The following is a 20,321-nucleotide window of genomic DNA, read 5'->3' on the forward strand; positions in this document are numbered from 1 at the left end:
GAGCAGGGAGACCTTTGCTGTTAAAAGTCATTTTTGCATCAGGGTGTCAAGTCTACACTAAAGGTTTGAACCATATTAGTTATACAGTACTTGCACAATCTCCCTCTCCTTCCTACCAGTGCAAACAAACCCCAAAGCAAAGCTCACAGATGCCAAATAAGCCCACTAAGCAACACCTTTGTCATAAATACTTCTGGCTTTAATCCAAAATATAAACACAAGTCTTTAGTGCACATAAAGCAAATTCCAAAATCACTTATTTTTATGTTAAGAACTCACTATTAGGTGCTTATTAGGGCTGTCAATCACAGTTAATGCATGTGATTAATGCAGAACAAATTAGAATTAAAAAATGGTTGTGATTAATCGCAGTTTCAATCACAGTGTTAAACAATAATAGAATTTAAATGTATTATAAATATTTTGGATGTTTTTCATTTTCAAATATATTGATTTCAACTACAACACAGAAGGTTTTACTTTGTTTTGTTTTGTTTTTGAGTGCAGTTATGTAAAAAATAATTTTACATTTATAAGTTGCACTTTCACAATAGAGATCGTATTTGTATGAGGTGAATTGAAAAATACTATTTATTTTATCATTTTTACAGTGCAAATATTCGTATTAAAATACTTTAAAGTGAGCATTGTGCACTTTGTTGTGTGTTATAACTGGAAATATAGAAAAAACATCCAAAATATTTATAATAAATTTAAAGTGGTATTCTATTTGTTTAATTGTGATTATTTTAATTGTTTGACAGCCCTAGTGTTTATTATTTCTTCTCCTTCCAGGCACAGCATTTAATTGATGTAGTAAGCCTGTAACAGGGTGGCTTGCCTCTTAAAGGCTGGAAGGCTAGTCATCCCTGATAACTGAATGAGCCACACCCGAAAAAGATCAGGTGGTCTCCCCATTAAGTCTAGCAGGAAGAGTGGGGAAGCTCAGGAAATGAGAAAGGCGCTTGCAGGAAGATTCTGATAGCAGGGATGTTTGGAGGTCAGGAACCAGTGAACAGGAGACACCTGTGGAAGACCATGAGTGGGTGTGAGCCTAAATGCCAGAGCTAGAAGGCTGTGCTCCAGCTAGGAAGAGTTGGGGAGTCTGGCTGTGAGAACAGATTGGGAGATAAGAAGAGCTCCAGTTGTGACTAAAGGTGCCAGAACTAAATACAAACTTTTGAATTGTGGTGATGGACTTTATTTTGGGACCCTGAGAATTGTTGTGAACAGCTTGTTATTAAACCAGACCTAGGCTGAGGTTGTGAGAGAAGCCTTTGTGCCCTGAAGAGGGGGAAAACTATGGCAGGGTACCACAGAGTGACTTCTAGCCATGGGGCGGGAGGGGAGCACATGAGAGGTGGCTGACCTTGTAACAAAGCCACAGTTGTTAAATATACAGAGCAAAAACAAGCAGAGGCACTAATGAATAGCAATCTGCTACTGCAAAATAATGTGCAATATTCACTTAATGTAGGAGTATGATATTTATAATGGATGTATATTGTAATAAAACATAAGATTTCTAAAGGACAAATTCCTTATGACAGACATTGAAACATAACTAAACTACAGCAAACAAACATCAGCAATAGAAGATTAAAGGAAACATGATTTTAGCCAACACCGAACCACAGTTGCCAAGATTGCCAATGAAATCAGTGGGGATAACTGTGTGCAGGGTTCCACACACAGAGAGCTCACTATAAAAGGTTTTTCTTTCATATAACTAAACAGGATTTATAGAGAGCAAGTTTTCTTCTACACTCAAAAGAAACTCAAATCTGATCACAAGAGAATGTGTTCGCGTGCAGAATTCCATGAAGTGACCAAAAAAATGCCATGACACTAACGTGCACAAACAGGCTCAATATGACATGGTTTAAAAACTTAGCCTGCAGTTTGCTTGTTTTCCCAGAAATGATGAATTTATGTATAGTAGATCAGTATAATCATTCCATGAAGAGCACTTACCACCAGAATCAAGCACTCCCACTAGCAATGAAGAGAAAGCTTCCACTTACCTAGAAAATAAAAACAAACAAAATTAAAGGTAGCTCTTGAGCAGCTGTTCTTCCAAACAAATAAATGTGGCACTGGAGTTTGGGGATTCGTTTGATTTTTAACTTGACAAGAAACACTCAGATGTTTTTCAGGGTGAGGTAATAAGGCACATATAGCCTGCACTAGTAGTAATGACACCCTCACAGTTTTAACCAGCTCTCCCAACAGGAGGTGCTCTTAATTCACAATGGGTTACAAGCTGTGTGTGGAAGGGAAATAAAAATTCAAGGGAGAAAACAAAAAACAGAAACAAAGGAAAAAGGTGCTCTCCGAACGACGTTTGAGCTGACCATTATTCATAATTCCTCCACACTGGCCACCTGAGAACATTTTTCTGTTTCCTCCTCAACCTAATTCACAGCTATTTAGGGGCCAGTGCAAAGAATAATCAAATAGGGCCAAATTCAGTCTGCAGTTACAACTGACGTAGTTCTATTGATTTCAAATTATTTGCTCATTTTGGTGGTGCTGCTTGAGTGCAAATGAAAGTGGAATTTTACTGAAATTTACAGTGTTGTTGCTGTATTGAATGTATTATACATCTATCTTTTCAATTAATGTAGGGTTCAGAGGTATCTTATTGACAACGCAGGAAAATGAAGTCTTCTGCTGTATAATACCTTTGGAACCAGAAACGGTATGAAGGAAAACACAAATCAACTTAATGGAAATTTAAGTAAAATAGTTTTTAAAAATTACTGGCATGTGGATGGGATTTTTCAGAAAATTAAACATTTTGTCTTCTGAAAAATGCATCTTCAGCTGTTGTAAATCCCTTTCTAGTAGTTAGTATGTGCTCTCAGAATACAGTTTAGCTTTGGAATACTGTACAACTGTTGCACCACTTAGGATAGTCACAGGAAATAGATAATGTACAAGGACATATTTTAAAAAAAAAATCAGACCAAAGCCCCTCATTTACAGCTGATTGATCTTTAATGAACGGTGCCTAATTTAGCCATCATAGGAAATGTTTGATCTAATTTTTGAAAAGAAAAAAGCTCTGCATTTCAATAAGGAACTTTGAAAGCCCATTGAATAGAAACAAAGGATTTCCTAGAGTATATTTATAGGATTCTTTATAATAAACCTCCATCTCCCAGAACCGTTTTAAATAGCATGCATGCAGATATGCCCTTCTGGAATATACTTTCTAAAATGTCCTGAATCATTTTTAAAAAGTAACAAAAATATTCACATTCTTTTGAGACATAAAAGGCATACAGTTAGAAGCTACAATGATACATCTCACAGTATAACACTGGTTTCTTTCTCTAAAAAAGCCAGAGAGCGAGCAAGAGATTAACATGTCTCCCCACACACCAGCATGATTAGAGCTCCCACTAGCTAGTCCCTTAACAGACTGGGGTTACTAGTTTTGAACATCCACAGTTAACTGCTCTTCCACAGGGAACTTTTAGGCATGAAACGTACAGATCAATGCTGGTGCATTGTGTATATAAAAACAGAGGTTTTACAATGGAAGTGTGCTTTAATTCCCTCAATAACTATTTGAACTCAGCATGGGTAAGAGCGGTTATAAAATAACACAATTAGATTGGTGGATGCTTTGTATAATGCAAAAAAACCCTCAAACCTGTGAATGTATAAGTGTTCCAGACAGACTTGCCTCTCTGTTGCATAAAATTTTGAGCGTAAACTACTTACTATTCACATTTAGATAGCTGGAGTGTCCATAACCTAGAGAGGACCTGAGCACTGCACTTAATTCAGTAATTTAATTAATACCAATCCAGGCCTAATGGCCCATTATCAAACATCCCTTTTACTTGTACCCTCATCCTATCTATGCAGAAAAGATGGAAATAAGGACTGTTAAATGGCCACAAGTTAAATAACCAAACCAAGGATTTAAGAGTTATGCATGTTTAAGTCCTGACTCTGCATGCTTAACTTTACAAAGGAACTGCTATAATGATTTAGCCATCCCTTGAATTACTAAGAATTATTATTTAGCTTGCAGCTCTACTATGATTCATGGATGACTCTACTTCCATAGCCATATATTCCCTCCTTCAGATCACCTCAAGCATTACATTTCCTAGGTCCTTTAGGAAGGTTTTGTTTTTAAAATAAAACAATCTTAAAAGAAAAAAGCTTTACCTATCTGAAGGGACATCCCATTTTTCAAATATCTGTTTGCACATTTGAAATAAAGTACTTCATTATGAAGCTTACAAAATCTCTTCCCTCGAAACCACAACACAGCAGCATTCTGCTTTCATATGTGCCAGATATGTACAGTATTGTCTTTGTAAAGCTCCCTGGACAATTTTCCCCTGTAGTAATAACAACAAGTGGATATTGTAAAAGCAGCAAAGAGTCTTGTGGCACCTTATAGACTAACAGACGTTTGGGAGCATGAGCTTTCGTGGGTGAATATCCGACGAAGTGGGTATTCACCCACGAAAGCTCATGCTCCCAAACGTCTGTTAGTCTATAAGGTGCCACAAGACTCTTTGCTGCTTTTACAGATCCAGACTAACACGGCTACCTCTCTGATAAGTGGATATTGGGGGTTTCTATAAGCTTAACAGCAAGTCTGACCATAAATATGTACATCTTGCTGTTAACACTTTTGAAGTCATCATCTGTACATTGCCAACTTAAAGGAACACAAGAGAAACTCTCCTAGCAAGGGCAAAAGGCTAGATAAATTAAAAAAAAAAAAAAAGAACAGTTGCAGATATTTCCCTGTAGGAAAGTCTATGCTAGAATTTATTTTAGGAGAATGGTTGAAATACCCACAATATCACATGGTCTCTGCGATTCTCACAGATGAGAATGGCAAGCAATTGAACTACAGTATTCCAAATGAATATGATACGGTATGATGGTGTGGATGGCAGTACAATACTCTAGCAAGTGAGACCACCAGATCTGATAGCGCCTTCATGCATGTGAAGGTATTTTGGAAGCAGTGCATAGGTACTATCAGCACTGCCAGTCATCAGGAAAAGAAACTGGTCAGGTGTGGGACCAAAATTCCAGAAACCTGAGGTGAGGGACTCACCTATGTTTATTACAAATATATATGATTTTGGAACTAGCAAGTTAAACATAAAGAATGTGTGTTATCCTCTTCGTCCCATTCCCTTCCCTACATATACACACCCCTTTTCTGTGCCTGTTCTTAAATTAAGTACAACTAAGGGGGAATAGGAGTTCTCCTAAGTCCCTGTGTGGGCCACCTGGAGTCTTGAGTCCAGGGCACAGAAGTAAGCAGTACTCCAAGCCCCTTCCCCATCTCCCCTAAACGGATGGGCAGAGCCTCGGCTCAACTTTCCTCCCACTTCCCCCCGTTACTTGTTGGCCAAAACAGGTGTGGGACTGGTAGTTTCAGGAATGACCATCCCAGGAAGCAGGGGAGGAATTGTGATTCAGGGTACATTGACACTGCAATTAAAGACCTGCAGCATGGCCAAGGCTGGCTCGGGTCAGCTGACTTAAGTTTGTAGGGCTATAAAATTACAGTATTGATGTTCTTGTTCATCTGAATACCAGGATCTGAGATCCTGCAATTGGGGAGGGTCTCTAAGCCCAGCCCTAGCCCGAGCATCTACATTGCTATTTTTAGCTCTGAGGTCTGAGTCCAAGTCAACTGAACCGGGATCTGAGACTTGGTGTTGCAGGTTTTCTAATGGCAGTGTAGACATACCCTCAGACACAATGTCTCCTGGGGCTGTTTCCTGTGTTGGTACAACTGATGCACCACTCCTTGCTCAGAGCTGATTTGAATGATTTGGATTCCTACAATATTTACCCATTTTGCAGATTTTTCTACTTGCTGTGACAGTGTCTCTCATTTTGCATTTTCTCCTGCTCCACACTCCTTTTCAAGTCATCCATTTTTTATTTCCTCCAGTGGACATTTCTATAGAAATTTTCATAGACATGTCCAAGCTTGATGTGGCACAAAAAAGAGGTCAAACCATGGCATTTGTGCAGAATTGATAAGATGGCCTTTTGTCTAATACTGGTCTGGGCATCTCTAAACATAAAACAACAAGAAGTTCTTGCTTATTTTTCAGTTCTAGCATTTGTTCTTGTTAGTATTGAAGTATCAAAGAGTTACATTGGGTATTTTCATCAAGGTTAAATTTTTCAAAAGCATAAACTGATTTAGGTGCCCAAGTACCAGTGACTTTCAAATTTTGAGAACTTGTGAAAATTGTGAGAAACTTTACCAAAATTATGGTTGAATATGAGTCACAGAGCAGAAGCACAACAATCACTCATCTATCTCATTCACTTGGTAAGTCCTACCTGAGGTGAAAGAGAATTTAAACAGAAAAATGTGAATGATAACTGGGAACTATTTAAGAATATTTTACTAGAGTCCCAAAAAAATAATTCCACTATTGAGAGAGAAGGCTATACTGCTCTCTCTCTCTCTCTTTCTCCATGTGTGTGGGTGTTTAAATAAATAAAACAGATATAAAAAAGAAGATGAAAGCAATTAGGAACAGTAGGAAACTGATAGTGAAAGAAAATGTCAAGATTAAATCTATGGCCAGCAGAATTACAGATGATACCATTTTTTTTAATTTGGGGTTTTTAAAAAATATATGAGGAACAAAAGGAATTCTAACATTAGTATTGGTCAGTTACTAGATAGAAATGGTAGAACTATCAATAATAATGAAAAAAGGCAGATGTGTTCAATAAATATTTCTTCTCTGAATTACGATAACATATTTTCCATTACAACACTAATTCAAGACATTGGTCTGGATAATTTGCATCCAAGAATTTTAAAAGAACTGGGCATGGAGCAATTTGAACTGTAGATTTTTAATAAAGTCTTGGAACAAGGGGGAAGTTCCAGAGGATGAGAAGAATGCTCATGTTGTGTCAATATTTAAAAAGTGTAAATGAGATGAACTGGTTAGCTATAGGTGCACTGGTCTTGTATCAATTCCGCAAAATAATCAAACAGCTGTGGGACTGTCTTAATAAAGAATTCAAGAGGGTAATTAATTCCAAGCAACATGGATTTATGAAAAATATATCCTGTTAAACTACTTGAGATTTTTAATGAGATTACAAGTTTGGTTGATAAAGGTAATAGCGTTGATGTAGCAAACTTAGACTTCTATAAGGCATTTGACTTGTTTGCTACAGTTGACCGAGAGACTAGAATGATACAGAAACAGCGTGATATACAAATAGATTAGAAAGTGGCTAACTGATCCTTCTAAAAATATAACCCAAAATAGACCCTTCCCCATTTAGCTTCCACCAGTGCCAGTAGATAGGGACCACACACAGTCAACATCACAGGCTATATCACAATAAGACACACAAAAATAATAAGTACTATAAGTAATACAGAGTTAAGCAAATACCCAATCCGCTTGAACTATAATATTCTTACCCACTGGATGAATTAGGATTCATATTATTCTTATAATGGCATATCACTATTCATTCTTATGCAAAATCCTAGTGATATCAACTGCAAGAGTGTCATGCATTAAGTAGGGTTTTGCAAAAGGAAGATACCACATGTCTCATCAAATAGGACACACCAAGTACTACTCTGACTGCATGGTAATTCTGTATAAGATATGTCTTATTACTGAACATATTTAACATGCAAAGTCCCATAAAGTAGCATACACAAGCATTCTACTCACTACCCTGGGTCTTTGCATAGTAAAGATAATGCACAGTACAACTACTGCTTAAAGAAACACCATCCCTTATCATGAAGAACAGACTGGCAGCAATAATGTCACTGGAAACATTTTTTGTCACTCTGTCTCAAAATCAGATGAGATGATTTACACCAATTATATTAGCGAATATAAAATGATGCCTCTGTGTTGACAGAATGTACAACAATGTGATTTGAAATGGTCAAGGTACTAATCTCTGACGCACCAACAGAACCACTGTGAACTTTTATTAGATCTAGTAGGTGCCAGTCACGGAGGGATATTGGCCAAAGGTGAGACTTTGTACCAAGTTTCCAGTCTTCAGTCTCAAAAAAGAAAGAGAGACTCCTGTAGGTCCCAGTTCAACAGTACATCGCTATTCAGCTAACAATTTAAGCACAAGCTTAACTTTAGGCATATGCTTAGGATTCAATTTAATTTTATGCTTAAACCTACACAAAGACCTTAAATCAGCAGAAGCTGGGTTTTTTCTAAGTCTGAATTCAGTTTGTCTCAATCCATAAGTATAGCTGAACCCAAATTGTGCAAGCTTTAAATAAGGCAAGATAAACATTGCCTAGCTTTGCTTCTGTTCTACAGCTTGTAATGTAGCTAAGCACAGCAGAATCTCCGTATGGTCTAGAACAGAAAAATAGGAGAGCAAAACAAAGTATTTTAGTTCAAATTTTATTTTTAATAAAAATTCAAATATTCAGAAAATGTCAAACTATTTTCCAAAATTTAAATGTATATTCTAGGGATTGGTATATAGGCCACTGGCTTGATGTGAAACACGATATATATAAAAAAAATCAACCAGATAAAAAATTCTCTCTTCTGGCCAGTACGCTCAAAAACTTCCGTAAGCCATCAGTGCACACCGTAATCATCCTATTTTTCTTCCACCTCATTAGATCCAGTTTAAGGTAGAATTAGGGGCTGCACAAACTCTGATGGAACCTGCAAAAGTGCCTGCAAGATGGAGATAGATGATGACAACAATTGCTGCTCTATTAGTTTGTTTGCATGTTGGATGTTTTTCTGATGATAGTTACTCCATGATTTAACAGTAGGAGGCTAATGGAAATGTTGTTCGCTGCAGTGGCAGACTAAGTCAGTCAGGGAAAGAAAAAGAAATGTGTTTACACTTGAAGATGTCACATAAAACAGTTGGAGGCTCTCAACCCCCTGATACCAGGAATGGCATTTTCTTTCAAGAACCCATCTAGGTTATTATATGCTCCTTCACACTTAGAAATTTATTAATTTACAATTAGCTGTATTGATTTTCTAGCAAATTTGTAATTTCTGTAATAATTTACAGACTACTGAAGATGTTAACTATGCCCCATAGAAAGATAAGCATTATTGGGACACAGATCTCAGCATGAGTTATTGAACATATTGACCGTTCGGATTTTCTGCTTTAAATTCTACATTAATTACAGCAGAACTGATTGGTGGATTCTATCGCCCCATGCCAAGAGAGTCTCCCTCTCCCACCTCCATGATCATCCAATAGCAAAATCTCATCAGGAGGTACAGATAATGTCTGTACAACTTCTAATGTCTTGTTAGTGTGGCGGATTTAAAATAAAGTAGTTACTATGTGGGTAAGGCCACGCTGTGCTCTCCAAAAATACAGTCTGTAAGTGATCCTGCACAGCCAGTACTGGGTCGCGGTATGTCAGACACTGAGTCGCCTTTGCTCTGGTCAGCACCGCCGACTGGGATGTTAAAAGTCCCGTTGGCGGTGCTGCCCAGCTGAGGCAGGCTAGTAACTACCTTTTCCAACACTGCACTGTGCCCTGAAAGTGGCCAGCAGCAGGTCCGGCTTCTAGGCAAGGGGCGTTGCCCCCACCCCAAGCACCAGCTCTGCACTCCCATTGGCCAGAAAATGGCCAATTGGAGCTGGGGGGAGGGGCAGTGCCTACGTGTTCTTGCATGCCTCTACCTAGGAGCTGGACCTGTTGCTGTCTGCTTCCGGGGTGCAGCATGGGCCATGGTGCCAGGACAGGTGGGAAGCCTGCCTCTGCACTCTGGCTGAACCGCTGACTGGGAGGCACTGGAGGTAAGTCCGTGTCCCAACCCCATGCCCCAATTCCCTGGCCCAGCCCTGAGCCCCCCTCCAAACCTGGAACCCCTTTCTGCACCCCAAACGCCTCATCCCTAGCCCCAGCCCAGAGCCTATACCCCCAGTCCAGAGCCCTGACCCCCTCTCATACCCCAACCCCCTGCCCCAGCCCTGAGTCCCCCCCAAACCAGGAGCCCCTCCTGCACCTCAAACCCCTCATCCTGGCCCCACCCCAGAGCTGCACCCCCAGCCCCAGCCCAGAGCCCCACCCCACAGGCCTCACCCCTGCACCCCAACCCTCTTCTCCAGTCCTGAGCCCCTCCCCCACCCCAAACCAATCATCCCCAGCTTCGTTGGGTCCTGGGCATCAACAATTTTCTTAAACTGGAAGAAAAAAAGTTTGAAAACCACTGGTCTAAACCATACTATAAAGCAACAGATTAGAATCCATGTCTCTCTCCTGCCCAGTAGATACACTGCATAATCCACTAGAACATAGGGTCTCCCAGGCAAATCCCTGTTCCCCAATCTGTAAAATGGGAAAACTGCTTACTTATGGCTAAGGATATGCTAACTCCTGTATATTTTCAGATTTCTCCTATGGCAAACAATATAGCCTTTGCTTAAAATATGGCACAGAGGTCAAATGTCTTGTTTTCCACCATTATTCAGCCTTACTACATTGTTTCATCCCAGTAGTGGGTGCATTTCAGTGTTGGGTGAATTGTATGAATCCTTTTCTGTATAAAATTTCTCACTATGTAAAATGCTTTGATGGTTGCAAGAAATAAAATAAATATATCAGCCATAAGACGTTGTCTTTGCTGAACACAGTCGGTCTTTCAGAAACCTCTTTGGTTTAGTGAAAATTTTAAATAAACACATTTTTACCAAGATTATAAAAATCAGAATTATGGGCATTCAGTAATTTCTTGAATGTACCCTACATGAGCTCCAGGTGCACTAGTATCTTGATATAACTGGCTGCATATATCCATATGCTCACAAGTGCTATATATTGATAAATTATAGAATATATTGAACTTGTACCCATACATGCACATCAATTATCAGTGGCAGGGAGAGCAATCCTGCAATATTTTTGCATATTTGTTCTACGCAACTTTGTGGTTTCCTGTAAAAGCTCATTGCTAGTGCTGGATAGCTAGTTGTAGCAGAGTCTACTCACTGCCAGTAGGGTTGCCAATTTTTTACCCGCACAACACCGAACACGCTTGCCCCGCTTCTGCCCCACCTCTCCTCTGAGGCCACTCCATCCTCCCTCCCTCTGTCGCTCGCTCTCTTCACCCTCACTCAGTCGCCTTCTCTACACTTGCAGTGGTACATAGGGTATGTGTCGCTACACACTGAATGCAAAGCAGGCTGCATCAATACTGAGATCTGTAGCTACATGCAGTAGTGAAAGGGTCTGGTAGGGGTGAAGCAGTAAGGAAAGGCTTCAGCAGCAAGGAGCTGCCAAGACCTTTCCCCGCTCCCTCCTCTCCTGCCAGAGCCTTTCCCTGCAGCGGGGAAAGACTCCGGCAGCAGGACACTACACTGTTAAAAATAGCAATGTAGACATGGAAGGCACTGCTTGAACATATGCAGAGCTATGCAGGGTTTGTACCTTAAAGTTCTGGCATGTTTCCAATCTAATTGCCTAAGCAGCACTTTACCATCTACACTGCTGTTTATAGCCAAGCGAGCTGGACATGCAGTGTCTGTACTCGACATGCAACCCTAAGTGTAGACAGACTTACAGAGGGCAGCAAACCACCAAAAAGGAACTCAGGGAATCACAAAACAGAGGTGATCACAGAGTGGTCTGGGAATCAGAGACAAGACATCTGGGCAAATGAGGATTCTTCATAGTAATCACTGCAAGCCAACAAAACTGATGACATATTAATTGGGCAGCAGATGCTAATGTTATCTTACCAGACAGCCAAGCTTTCGCATGGCTTTCTTTTTACCCCACTAACAGTTGCGTGTGGCGCATGCACGTACAAAGCCAGTAAATGCCTTTTTGTCCAAAGTGTCTTTTTCACTAAAGGAATAAGTTAAAAGATGTATTTAACAGTGCATACCCAGAGCCCAGTTACCCAGCACCAACACATCATTCCAAATACTGCTATCAATACTGTAGGTACATGCTATATGCCAGCATTGTAAAACCACGACTATATTTCCTGGCTAGAAATTTGCAAAGTGTACCAATATTTGACTGTCTCATTTCTAGGCTGCATGCAGCCTGCTTTCCTCCATCATCAGTCGTTGCTATACTCTCACCAATCAATAACAAATGAGGCCTCAATTTATAATGGGTATTTACTCTGCTCAAAATTCATAGCAACTGCTAACTGCTGCAATCATCTGCAAGTGTACAACAGGCTGTGGTTTGAGCAGTAGCAACTATGCTGTACATTATTACCTGAAAAGTTCCCTACTGCTACTAAAGGTCACGGTTCATTTACATAACACACCTGTGGGCATAAAAACAGTGATAAGGAAAAAGCTGTTAGCCGGTGTAAGTAAAGCTTAAATATATATTTATTTGAGACTATCTAAAAGGGACACTGTCAATCTGTCTAGGTAAGTCACAAAGCAATATAAAAATCAATATAGCAGAATCCTGGAATTGGGAAATCTTAGTGAATATCCTGCCATAGGGTTTATGTAGCCGTGCCAATTGTGGGAGTTTCACAAGGGAACCAAGGATATTCAGAATTGCCATGTTGACTTCAGGGACCAGTAAGTAAGAGGATTATGAGTTATTGCAAGGTAGAGGAAGAGCAAAAGGAGGACAAAAAAAATGCTGGCAATTAAGAGGTTAATCAGGGGTATGAATCCAGGAGAAGAAGGGATGGAAATTGAATTTGCTTGGTATATTGAAAAACATATGGCGCATCCTGTGAGAGGATGGAGGAAGGAGATTGATGTGATAGGGAACAGGTTACGGGACTTAAAAGACAGACGTGCGTTGGCAGGGTAGTGAGAGAACTGAAGACAGACTGAGGGGGCCAGAAGGTACATAAAAAGAGGACCATCAGTACTGAGAAAGTCCAGCAAACAGGAGATAAAAACATAAAACATTTCAGGAACAAGCTGGAAAGTTGGCTCAGTAAACAGCTGTTTTCAGTAAAAACAGTCATTTTCAAGCAACACTCACTAATCACACCAAACTATGTTGTTAACTGGGAAAGGCAGATAGTCATAACAGAACAGACCACACAGTGCTCCATTAATACAAATGCCTGTTCAGTACTGTGGGGGCCCAGAAGTAACAATTTTGCCCAGAGGTAATGGACCACTTTATGGAGCTAATGCTTAATGTGCACCTAAAGACTAGCAGAAGTTCCCTTAGGGTTTTGCAGGGTAATATTGAATTCCACAGTAAATACTGCAAAGATCTTTAATCTGCTTCTTTATATGTGACTAGCATGAAGATCGCTTGTTGAAAGGAAGGAAGAGCTGACTATCACAGCAAAAAGAGCCCAGACCCTTAAGGTCATTGAGTAGCTGAGAATCTTGAAAAATTAAGAATTGAGGATTATGAAGTCTCCTTGCTGAATATGTATGCTAACTAACAGGCTATACCAATGACACGAAATACCACAATATGGAATTTTCAGATAGGCAGTTAAGATAGGATTGATGCACAGGGCAATTCAAAGTGATTGGAAAAGAAAACCTGGTACAAAAACTTCAAAGCAAGCAGCTTCCGTAAACAGATTTCTACAGCTGATCAAGACTTTCACTCATATACACTCAGTCTTTGAGCCTGATGTATCAATATGGAAACAGACAGAGTAGTTTTCTGGCAGGGATGAGAAAAAGTGCTTTGAGTAATTTACATACATCTAGAGGGTGGCTATTATAGACAAAAAAATTCAAATAAACAGAGGGAAACAGTGGTGATGATCAAGTGGTGCCTAAAAGAACTAGACAGAAATGATTTTTACAGCCAAGCTCAGACACACAATGAAAGCCACTGCTCAGATTAACAGTGGCTCAGATTAACAGCAAGGTTCTGTGCGAGTCAAAAGAAGAATGCTGATGGGCATGTGTATGAGCACAGGGGATTTAGGGTAACAAAAGCTTCTGAAAAATATGTAGCCCTGTTTGTGATCTGCGGTTTCTTTGTTGGTTACAGCAGGATTTAGTTAATGCAAAACTTAATTCAATGTTAATTTCCAAGAAGTATTGCGCAATGTGGCAGTGACCCTTTATAGAGGAAAATCTAAGAGGCTGTGTTATATAAACTGACAGGTATACTACTCTGAGTAAGTAAAATAAAATGCTGGTGCTACACTACAAACATCAGAACACCAGCAACATGTTCAACATCATTCACTTTGCTTGGTGGGTTTTGTGCTCTTCATACTTCTGCAAAACCAATTTTGATTGAAATAATAAGCACCCCAAACCCTTTCTCATTTCTCACTCCCCTTCTCTTATTTCCGTTTATCCCCCCTTTTTACCTTTTTCGCTGCTTCTTTTCCCTACTTTGACTACAAGTGAGGACCCGAGTCCTCACTAATCCAAAGGCGACGTAGAAAACAGGCGAAAGTGATAGGGAAACAAATCATAAAGGCCTTCTTAGGAATACTGTTTGGAAGTGACCTGTAACTCTTAAGGTATGTTTATGAACTTCTGGGTATAGGAGCTCCTTTTCTGTTCTTTGGGAGTCTTTATTTAAAAAAATGTTTCTCTGGCAGATTAAGGGGTGAAATCTCAGGATGATAGCTGGGGAAAAGCACAGGTGTCAACCACATGTGATCATTAAAGATCCCATAGTACTTTCAATTAAGCAATTTGATTCCAGAGGATAAGCAAAAATCCAAACCCAGCAGTTACATACTGCCTACTTACATTCTCCTTGCACTTTCAGTTGTACAGTACACTCTATGCTAAACTGCTGTGTAATGTTGAACGGCAGCTTCCTTTAATTTCACCCTGGCATTTAGTAGTGGCTAAAATACATTTGTGTATACACACCATTTACAATACTTCATGGAGCTATCTTGAGGCTCATTTTTTTAATCTTTGTAAAGCACTTTAATATCCTTTAAGACATGGTACAGAAGTTAAAAATATTATATCTTACTTTTCCTGTGATCACCTTTATTTAATAATAAGGCCTAACATTTATATATTAATCCATAGTTTTCAAAGTTTTTTTTAACAAGGGTTAAGTAGCATTATGTCCATTTCACTGTCCAATTGAGGCAGAGAATGTATACCTGCCAATTTTGCATAGAAAGATTTGTTAAGCATCTAATTCTCACTTAAGATCCAAAGTACTTTTCCCATAAAGATACAAAATCAAAATTATTCCATCACTGATTGATGAGTCTGAGTCCTTTTCAGTCCATTCAAAGCTCTAGAAGATTGGCGTGTGGTGGTTTGTTTGCGTTCTTTTTTTTTTTGGATAATCTTTCAGCTGTGACTGTTTCTCAGGCTGTTCCTCTCTGGTGTGTCTACATATTGAAGAAAAAGAGACCAAAGGTTTAACTTTTTCATTATTAAAATATTTTTGTTGGGTTAAAAAAACCTTTTGGTCTGATTATGTGGGCTAGATATGAAAAAAATATGATACGTTATAGGTTTGGTTTTCATATAGATCTATGATTAGTCTAGTTGTTGATTTGACTCTTTTTATGGCACAAGTCTGTGACTTTAAAAATAATAGTTCTTCCAGACACTTTGTTCAGAATTGTTAGATATCATTTTTTGTAATGCAATAAATCTTCAGTATAAAAAATGTTATTGTTCCTGTTTTACGGATAGGATGTTTAAGGCACAGAAAAGTAACATGCCCAAGATCACACAGTCAGAGGCAGACCTAAATAGAACTCCAGATCTCTCAAATCCCTAATGTGTGTGTGTAAACCTGTAGAAAATGTGAGCCCACATCCCATCACAAAGGAGTCGGAATTAGTAACAGGATTGTTGAGTTGCTATTGCCATGGACGGATGGAGTTTACCAATATTTGGGAGACAGAGAGCTTTTAATAATGCTTGATCTTTTGAAAAAGTGTGTGTTTGGTATTGCTAAGACACTCAACTTGAATACGATTTTCTTTTTACATCATTATACATTGTAACCACACATTTTATGCCAATTATGTAAACTAGTGTAATTACACTAATTATTTAAATACATGATTCTCTTGAGTAGGAAACCCTAAGAAAATCCTTCTTGATGTAATGAGACAAACTCACGACTGCATGTTCATGGTGGTGCATTGTTGCAAACAATTCAATGAATAACAGGACTATGTCTATAATTCTATGCCTACCCACATATCAGTTCTGTATTTCTCTTCATAGGCTATTTATTATGAGGAAGATTTTGGAAGCAAGACCCCCCCATATTTTTATTATTTATCTTCTTTGACATTGGAACTGGTTGCTGTAGGAGTGATTGTGATGCTGTAAAGGTTATGACTTCAGGTCAGGAATAAGAATTAGAGATAAATGAACTCAGAAGAAACAAGATGTAACTGTAACTGGAGAATAGTCACCAAGCTGATCTGTTTCCAGTGTGGTCTCACAGGGATCAGTTCTTGGCCCTATACTATTTAACTTTTTTAATCAATAACCAGAAAGAAAACAAGATCATCACTGATTGAGTTTGCCGATGACACACAGATTGGAAGGACAGATAAAACTATGAAGATGACAGGTCACCAATTCAGAGCAATCTGGATTGCTTAGTAAATGGGGAACAAGCAAACAATATTAATTTTAGTACAGCTAAATGTAAATATGTACTGCTAGGAACAAAGAATGTAGGCCATACTTACAGGATGGGGGACCCTGTCCTGAGAATCAGTGGCTCTGAAAAAGATTTGTGGGTCATGGCGGATAATCAGCTGAACATAAGTTCTCAGTGTGACACTGTGAACAAGAGAGCTAATGCTAACCTTCGATGCATAAACAGGGGAATCTCAAGTTGGAATACAGAAGTTATTTTACCTCTATATTTAGTACTGGTTTGACCAAAGCTGGAATAGTGTGTCTAGTTCTAGTGCCCACAGTTCAAGAAGGATGTTTTAATTTGGAGATGGTTCAGAGAGGAGCCACAAGAATAATTAAAGGATTAGAAACATGCCTTCTAGTGATAGACTTAAAGAGCTCAATTTATCCATCCTAACAAAGAGAAGGTTAAAGAGTAACTTTATTCCAGTCTTTATACCTACATGGGGAACACATATATAATAATAGGCTCTTCAATCTAGCAGATAAATGTATAACACAATCCAATGGCTGGAAGTTGAAGCTAGACAAATTCAGACTGGAAATAAGGTGTAAATTTTATCTGTGAGAGCTATTAACCACTGGAACAATTACCAAGGATTATGGTGGATTCTCCACCACTGACAATTTTTACATCAAGACAGGACATTTTTCTAAAAGATATTCTCTAGAAACTATTTTGGGGAAGTTCTATTGCCTGTGTTATACAGGAGGTCAGATTAGATTGTCATAATGGTCCCTTCTGGCCTGTAATTTATGAAAAAGATTCCGAAGAAGTGCAGTTTCTAATCAGATAGAAGCAGAAAATGTGTGTTTATAAATGTTCTTGAAAGGTTTTGATAAGGCAGAGCAGTTTTAAGAATTAAACTTTTAAGGCCTGGCTGCATAGCACTGTTTCCCAATTGCCAGGTGCCCACTGTGTTTCAAAAAAGGAGACTGATCTTGTTTTTAGAAGTTTCTCGGTATTATGCCATTTAGAAATAAAGTAAAAGAGTGCAAAATAAAGTACTTTGTAGTGGGGGGAAAAACAGTTTAATTACATAAGAACTAAGGGCACACTTTTCCCAAGCATCATTGGATTTCCCCCGATTCATTGTGGTGTTATGGGAATGTCAACCTGTGGAAATACAAGGCTAGAATTGACAGCTACAAATATTAAAGTATAAGAGGTAACATTCCAGAGATATATTAAAGCTGATAACACTGCTGAGTTCCACACTAGAAAAAGTATGGCAAATGAAACCCAATGAAGCACGAATTATGAGAATTTGCACCAGATCCTTAGACTTGATTCCAGCTGCCATGTGCTCCTGAGGCAATACAAATAAGTTTGAAAGCTGGCATTAATAGGCAGCAGAGGCTCTAAGTTTTGCCAGGGAATGTTTGGTCCTAGTGGCCACCAGATTGTTGAACAGAAAGGTGGTTTAGGGTATGTCTGCACTGCAAACTCTCCATATGTCAAGGCACATGGAGGTTCGCAACCTCCCCCACCCCACACAAATCATACACACTCAAGCTCCTTAAACACAGGCCTCAGGGAAAGTAGATCCCGAGCTGGCAAGCTTGACTGGGGAGTGTGGATATGTGCATGGGTTAAGCTGTGTGACCCCGCCCCACTACCTGCCTACTTTGCAGTGTGGTGTTGGCAAAGGTGACAGTATGAGGGGCGTACCTGGCTCTTTGTGGCCCCCTACTGGCCCTTTGGCCGCTACTGAAAGCCTGGCAGTCCTACTACATCCGGCCCCAGGAAAGAGCAGCAAAGGTGGGTCCTCTATGGGGGCTGGTCTAGGGAAAAAAAATCTCAGATAGATATCGCAGCTGAACGCGACGTGCGTAGCTGAAGTATAATATTATATATCGATATCCCTCTCGCCTCACGGCGATGTCGGCTCTCCGGTCCGCTCTCGCGCCCGCCGCCCGCGGCGGTGGAGTTACGGACGGAATAGAAGCGTTCGAGATATATATATCGCGTATAGAGAGAGACGATATATATATCATGAAAATCGAATCGCTACGCCCCGACCGGCGCGGGTAGTGTAGACGTAGCCTATGCCTGCCTAGAGGCCTCATAGAAGCAGCCAATCAGAGCCCAGCAGGCTCAGATAAAAGGAGCTGCAAGGCCTTGACAAGTCAGTTCCTGGTTGGGACCAGAGGAGCAAGGAAGGGTGTGCTGCTCTGGCAACAGAAGTGCAACTGGCTGTATTTACTGGCCCTGGGAGAGAGAGAACCTGAGAACTTTTAAGGTAATGGGTGAATATAAAGGGAAGAGGCCCAGGAAATGCATTAGCAACTAACTAAAGGAAGCAGTAGGTGGAGGAGAAGCAGGGTCCGTGTTGGAACCTGGAGCAGTGGGTGGGCCCAGGTTCTGCCACTGACAAAGAGACCTAAGCCCCAACAAGGGGATGAGGCTCCTTTAGAAGTTTGAGCAAAGGGCTGGATTTCAATGGCCCAGAGATGGGGCCGAAGACCCTGTGGAGGGCAACAGTTTGGTGAATTCCTTGCTACCCTAGAAAGGATCCATTTTTGACTGTGTGACTTGGCCAGAAGGCTGAGCCACTGAACATCTGCCAGTTAAGGTAGGCAACTTACAGGGGGCACCAGAACCAGAAAAGTGCAGTACAACACACAGCTGCTTGGAGGCACTCAAGTGGTGAATGCCACATGGCCATTCTCAGTACATTCTGACCCATCTACATGCTAACTTACCACTCCCCCTCTATGCACAGAGGACCATCTTCAGGTTTGTATACCCTAGTTTTGTGTTTAGCTTTCATTTTTGCATGTGCTCTGCCCTACTCTATCTCTGAACTGCTCAGCATAGAATGGAATATGCCCAGCAGCCAACTGGTTGCTAGCTAGCTAGAGGCACATACCAAGATACTAGCAAACTTCTGGTGCGAGTACACCTGGGAGTTTGATTTTTACCAAGAGCTCAAGGAATATGCACTTCTACAGTTTCATCTCCAAAAGGCTAGTGAAGGTGGATACCCACCTGAATGGTGTGCCGTGCAGGGAATGGATCAAACACCAGGAACAGATGAACCACAAAGCACACTGCTAGTCTGGTACCACACCCTCTGTGCCCCTGCTATGAGGAGACTGATTAGGCGCTTGCTACAGCCCCAAGCACAAAGCACACCTTTGCTCATGATAGCATCCTGAACCCTGGTGGTCTGACATTATGTGCCATATTCTTCATATAAATATGCTTATGGTATGAATACGGCATAACTACAATATATTTTATGCAAGATGGGTCATGTGAGATATCATTGGAAAGATTCAGAGGTAGCGTCTGTAAAAAAAAAAAAGATCCTGTTGGCAAGAACAGAAGTACATGGCGTTCTTGTGCATGACCTCTTCTTCTTCTTGCTTTTCTTCTTCTTCTTATTCACCCACGAAAAGCATGTGCAGAAACGCCCCTGTTAGTCTATAAGGTGCCACAGGATTCTTTGTTGCTTTTATTGGAAAGATTGTGATTTACTGAATGATTATCCTATTTGTATGCATATATTTCTGTATCTGATGTTAGGAATATTAACTCTGTATCAATTACAAAAGTGTTGGCACTTAGGGAATGCCCACCAGACTAAATGTGATCAGTCTGGCTGGTTAGTCAATGAACCATTAGGGAAAACAATGGGACTTCAAAAATACTAATCTCCCACCTTCCTGAGAAGCTTCCTGGGAGGATGCTTTGACACTGCAGGGTCATGTGATCATGTCACCTGCACTGAACT

The 20,321-nt window shown here is 40.0% G+C and overlaps 1 protein-coding gene across 1 annotated transcript in view; it reads right to left on the reverse strand.

Moving 5' to 3' along the window:
* Positions 1-20,321, reverse strand: part of SAMD5 (sterile alpha motif domain containing 5) — a 725,756-nt gene that overhangs the window by 343,114 nt on the left and 362,321 nt on the right. The window contains exon 2 of the mRNA XM_039532959.1: positions 1,975-2,024. Within this exon, the coding sequence (XP_039388893.1) occupies positions 1,983-2,024 (42 nt within the window). The 3' untranslated portion in view covers positions 1,975-1,982. The remainder of the gene's footprint in view (positions 1-1,974; positions 2,025-20,321) is intronic.

This window comes from Mauremys reevesii, linkage group 3 (genome assembly GCF_016161935.1).
Source record: "Mauremys reevesii isolate NIE-2019 linkage group 3, ASM1616193v1, whole genome shotgun sequence".
Classification (NCBI taxonomy): domain Eukaryota; kingdom Metazoa; phylum Chordata; order Testudines; family Geoemydidae; genus Mauremys; species Mauremys reevesii.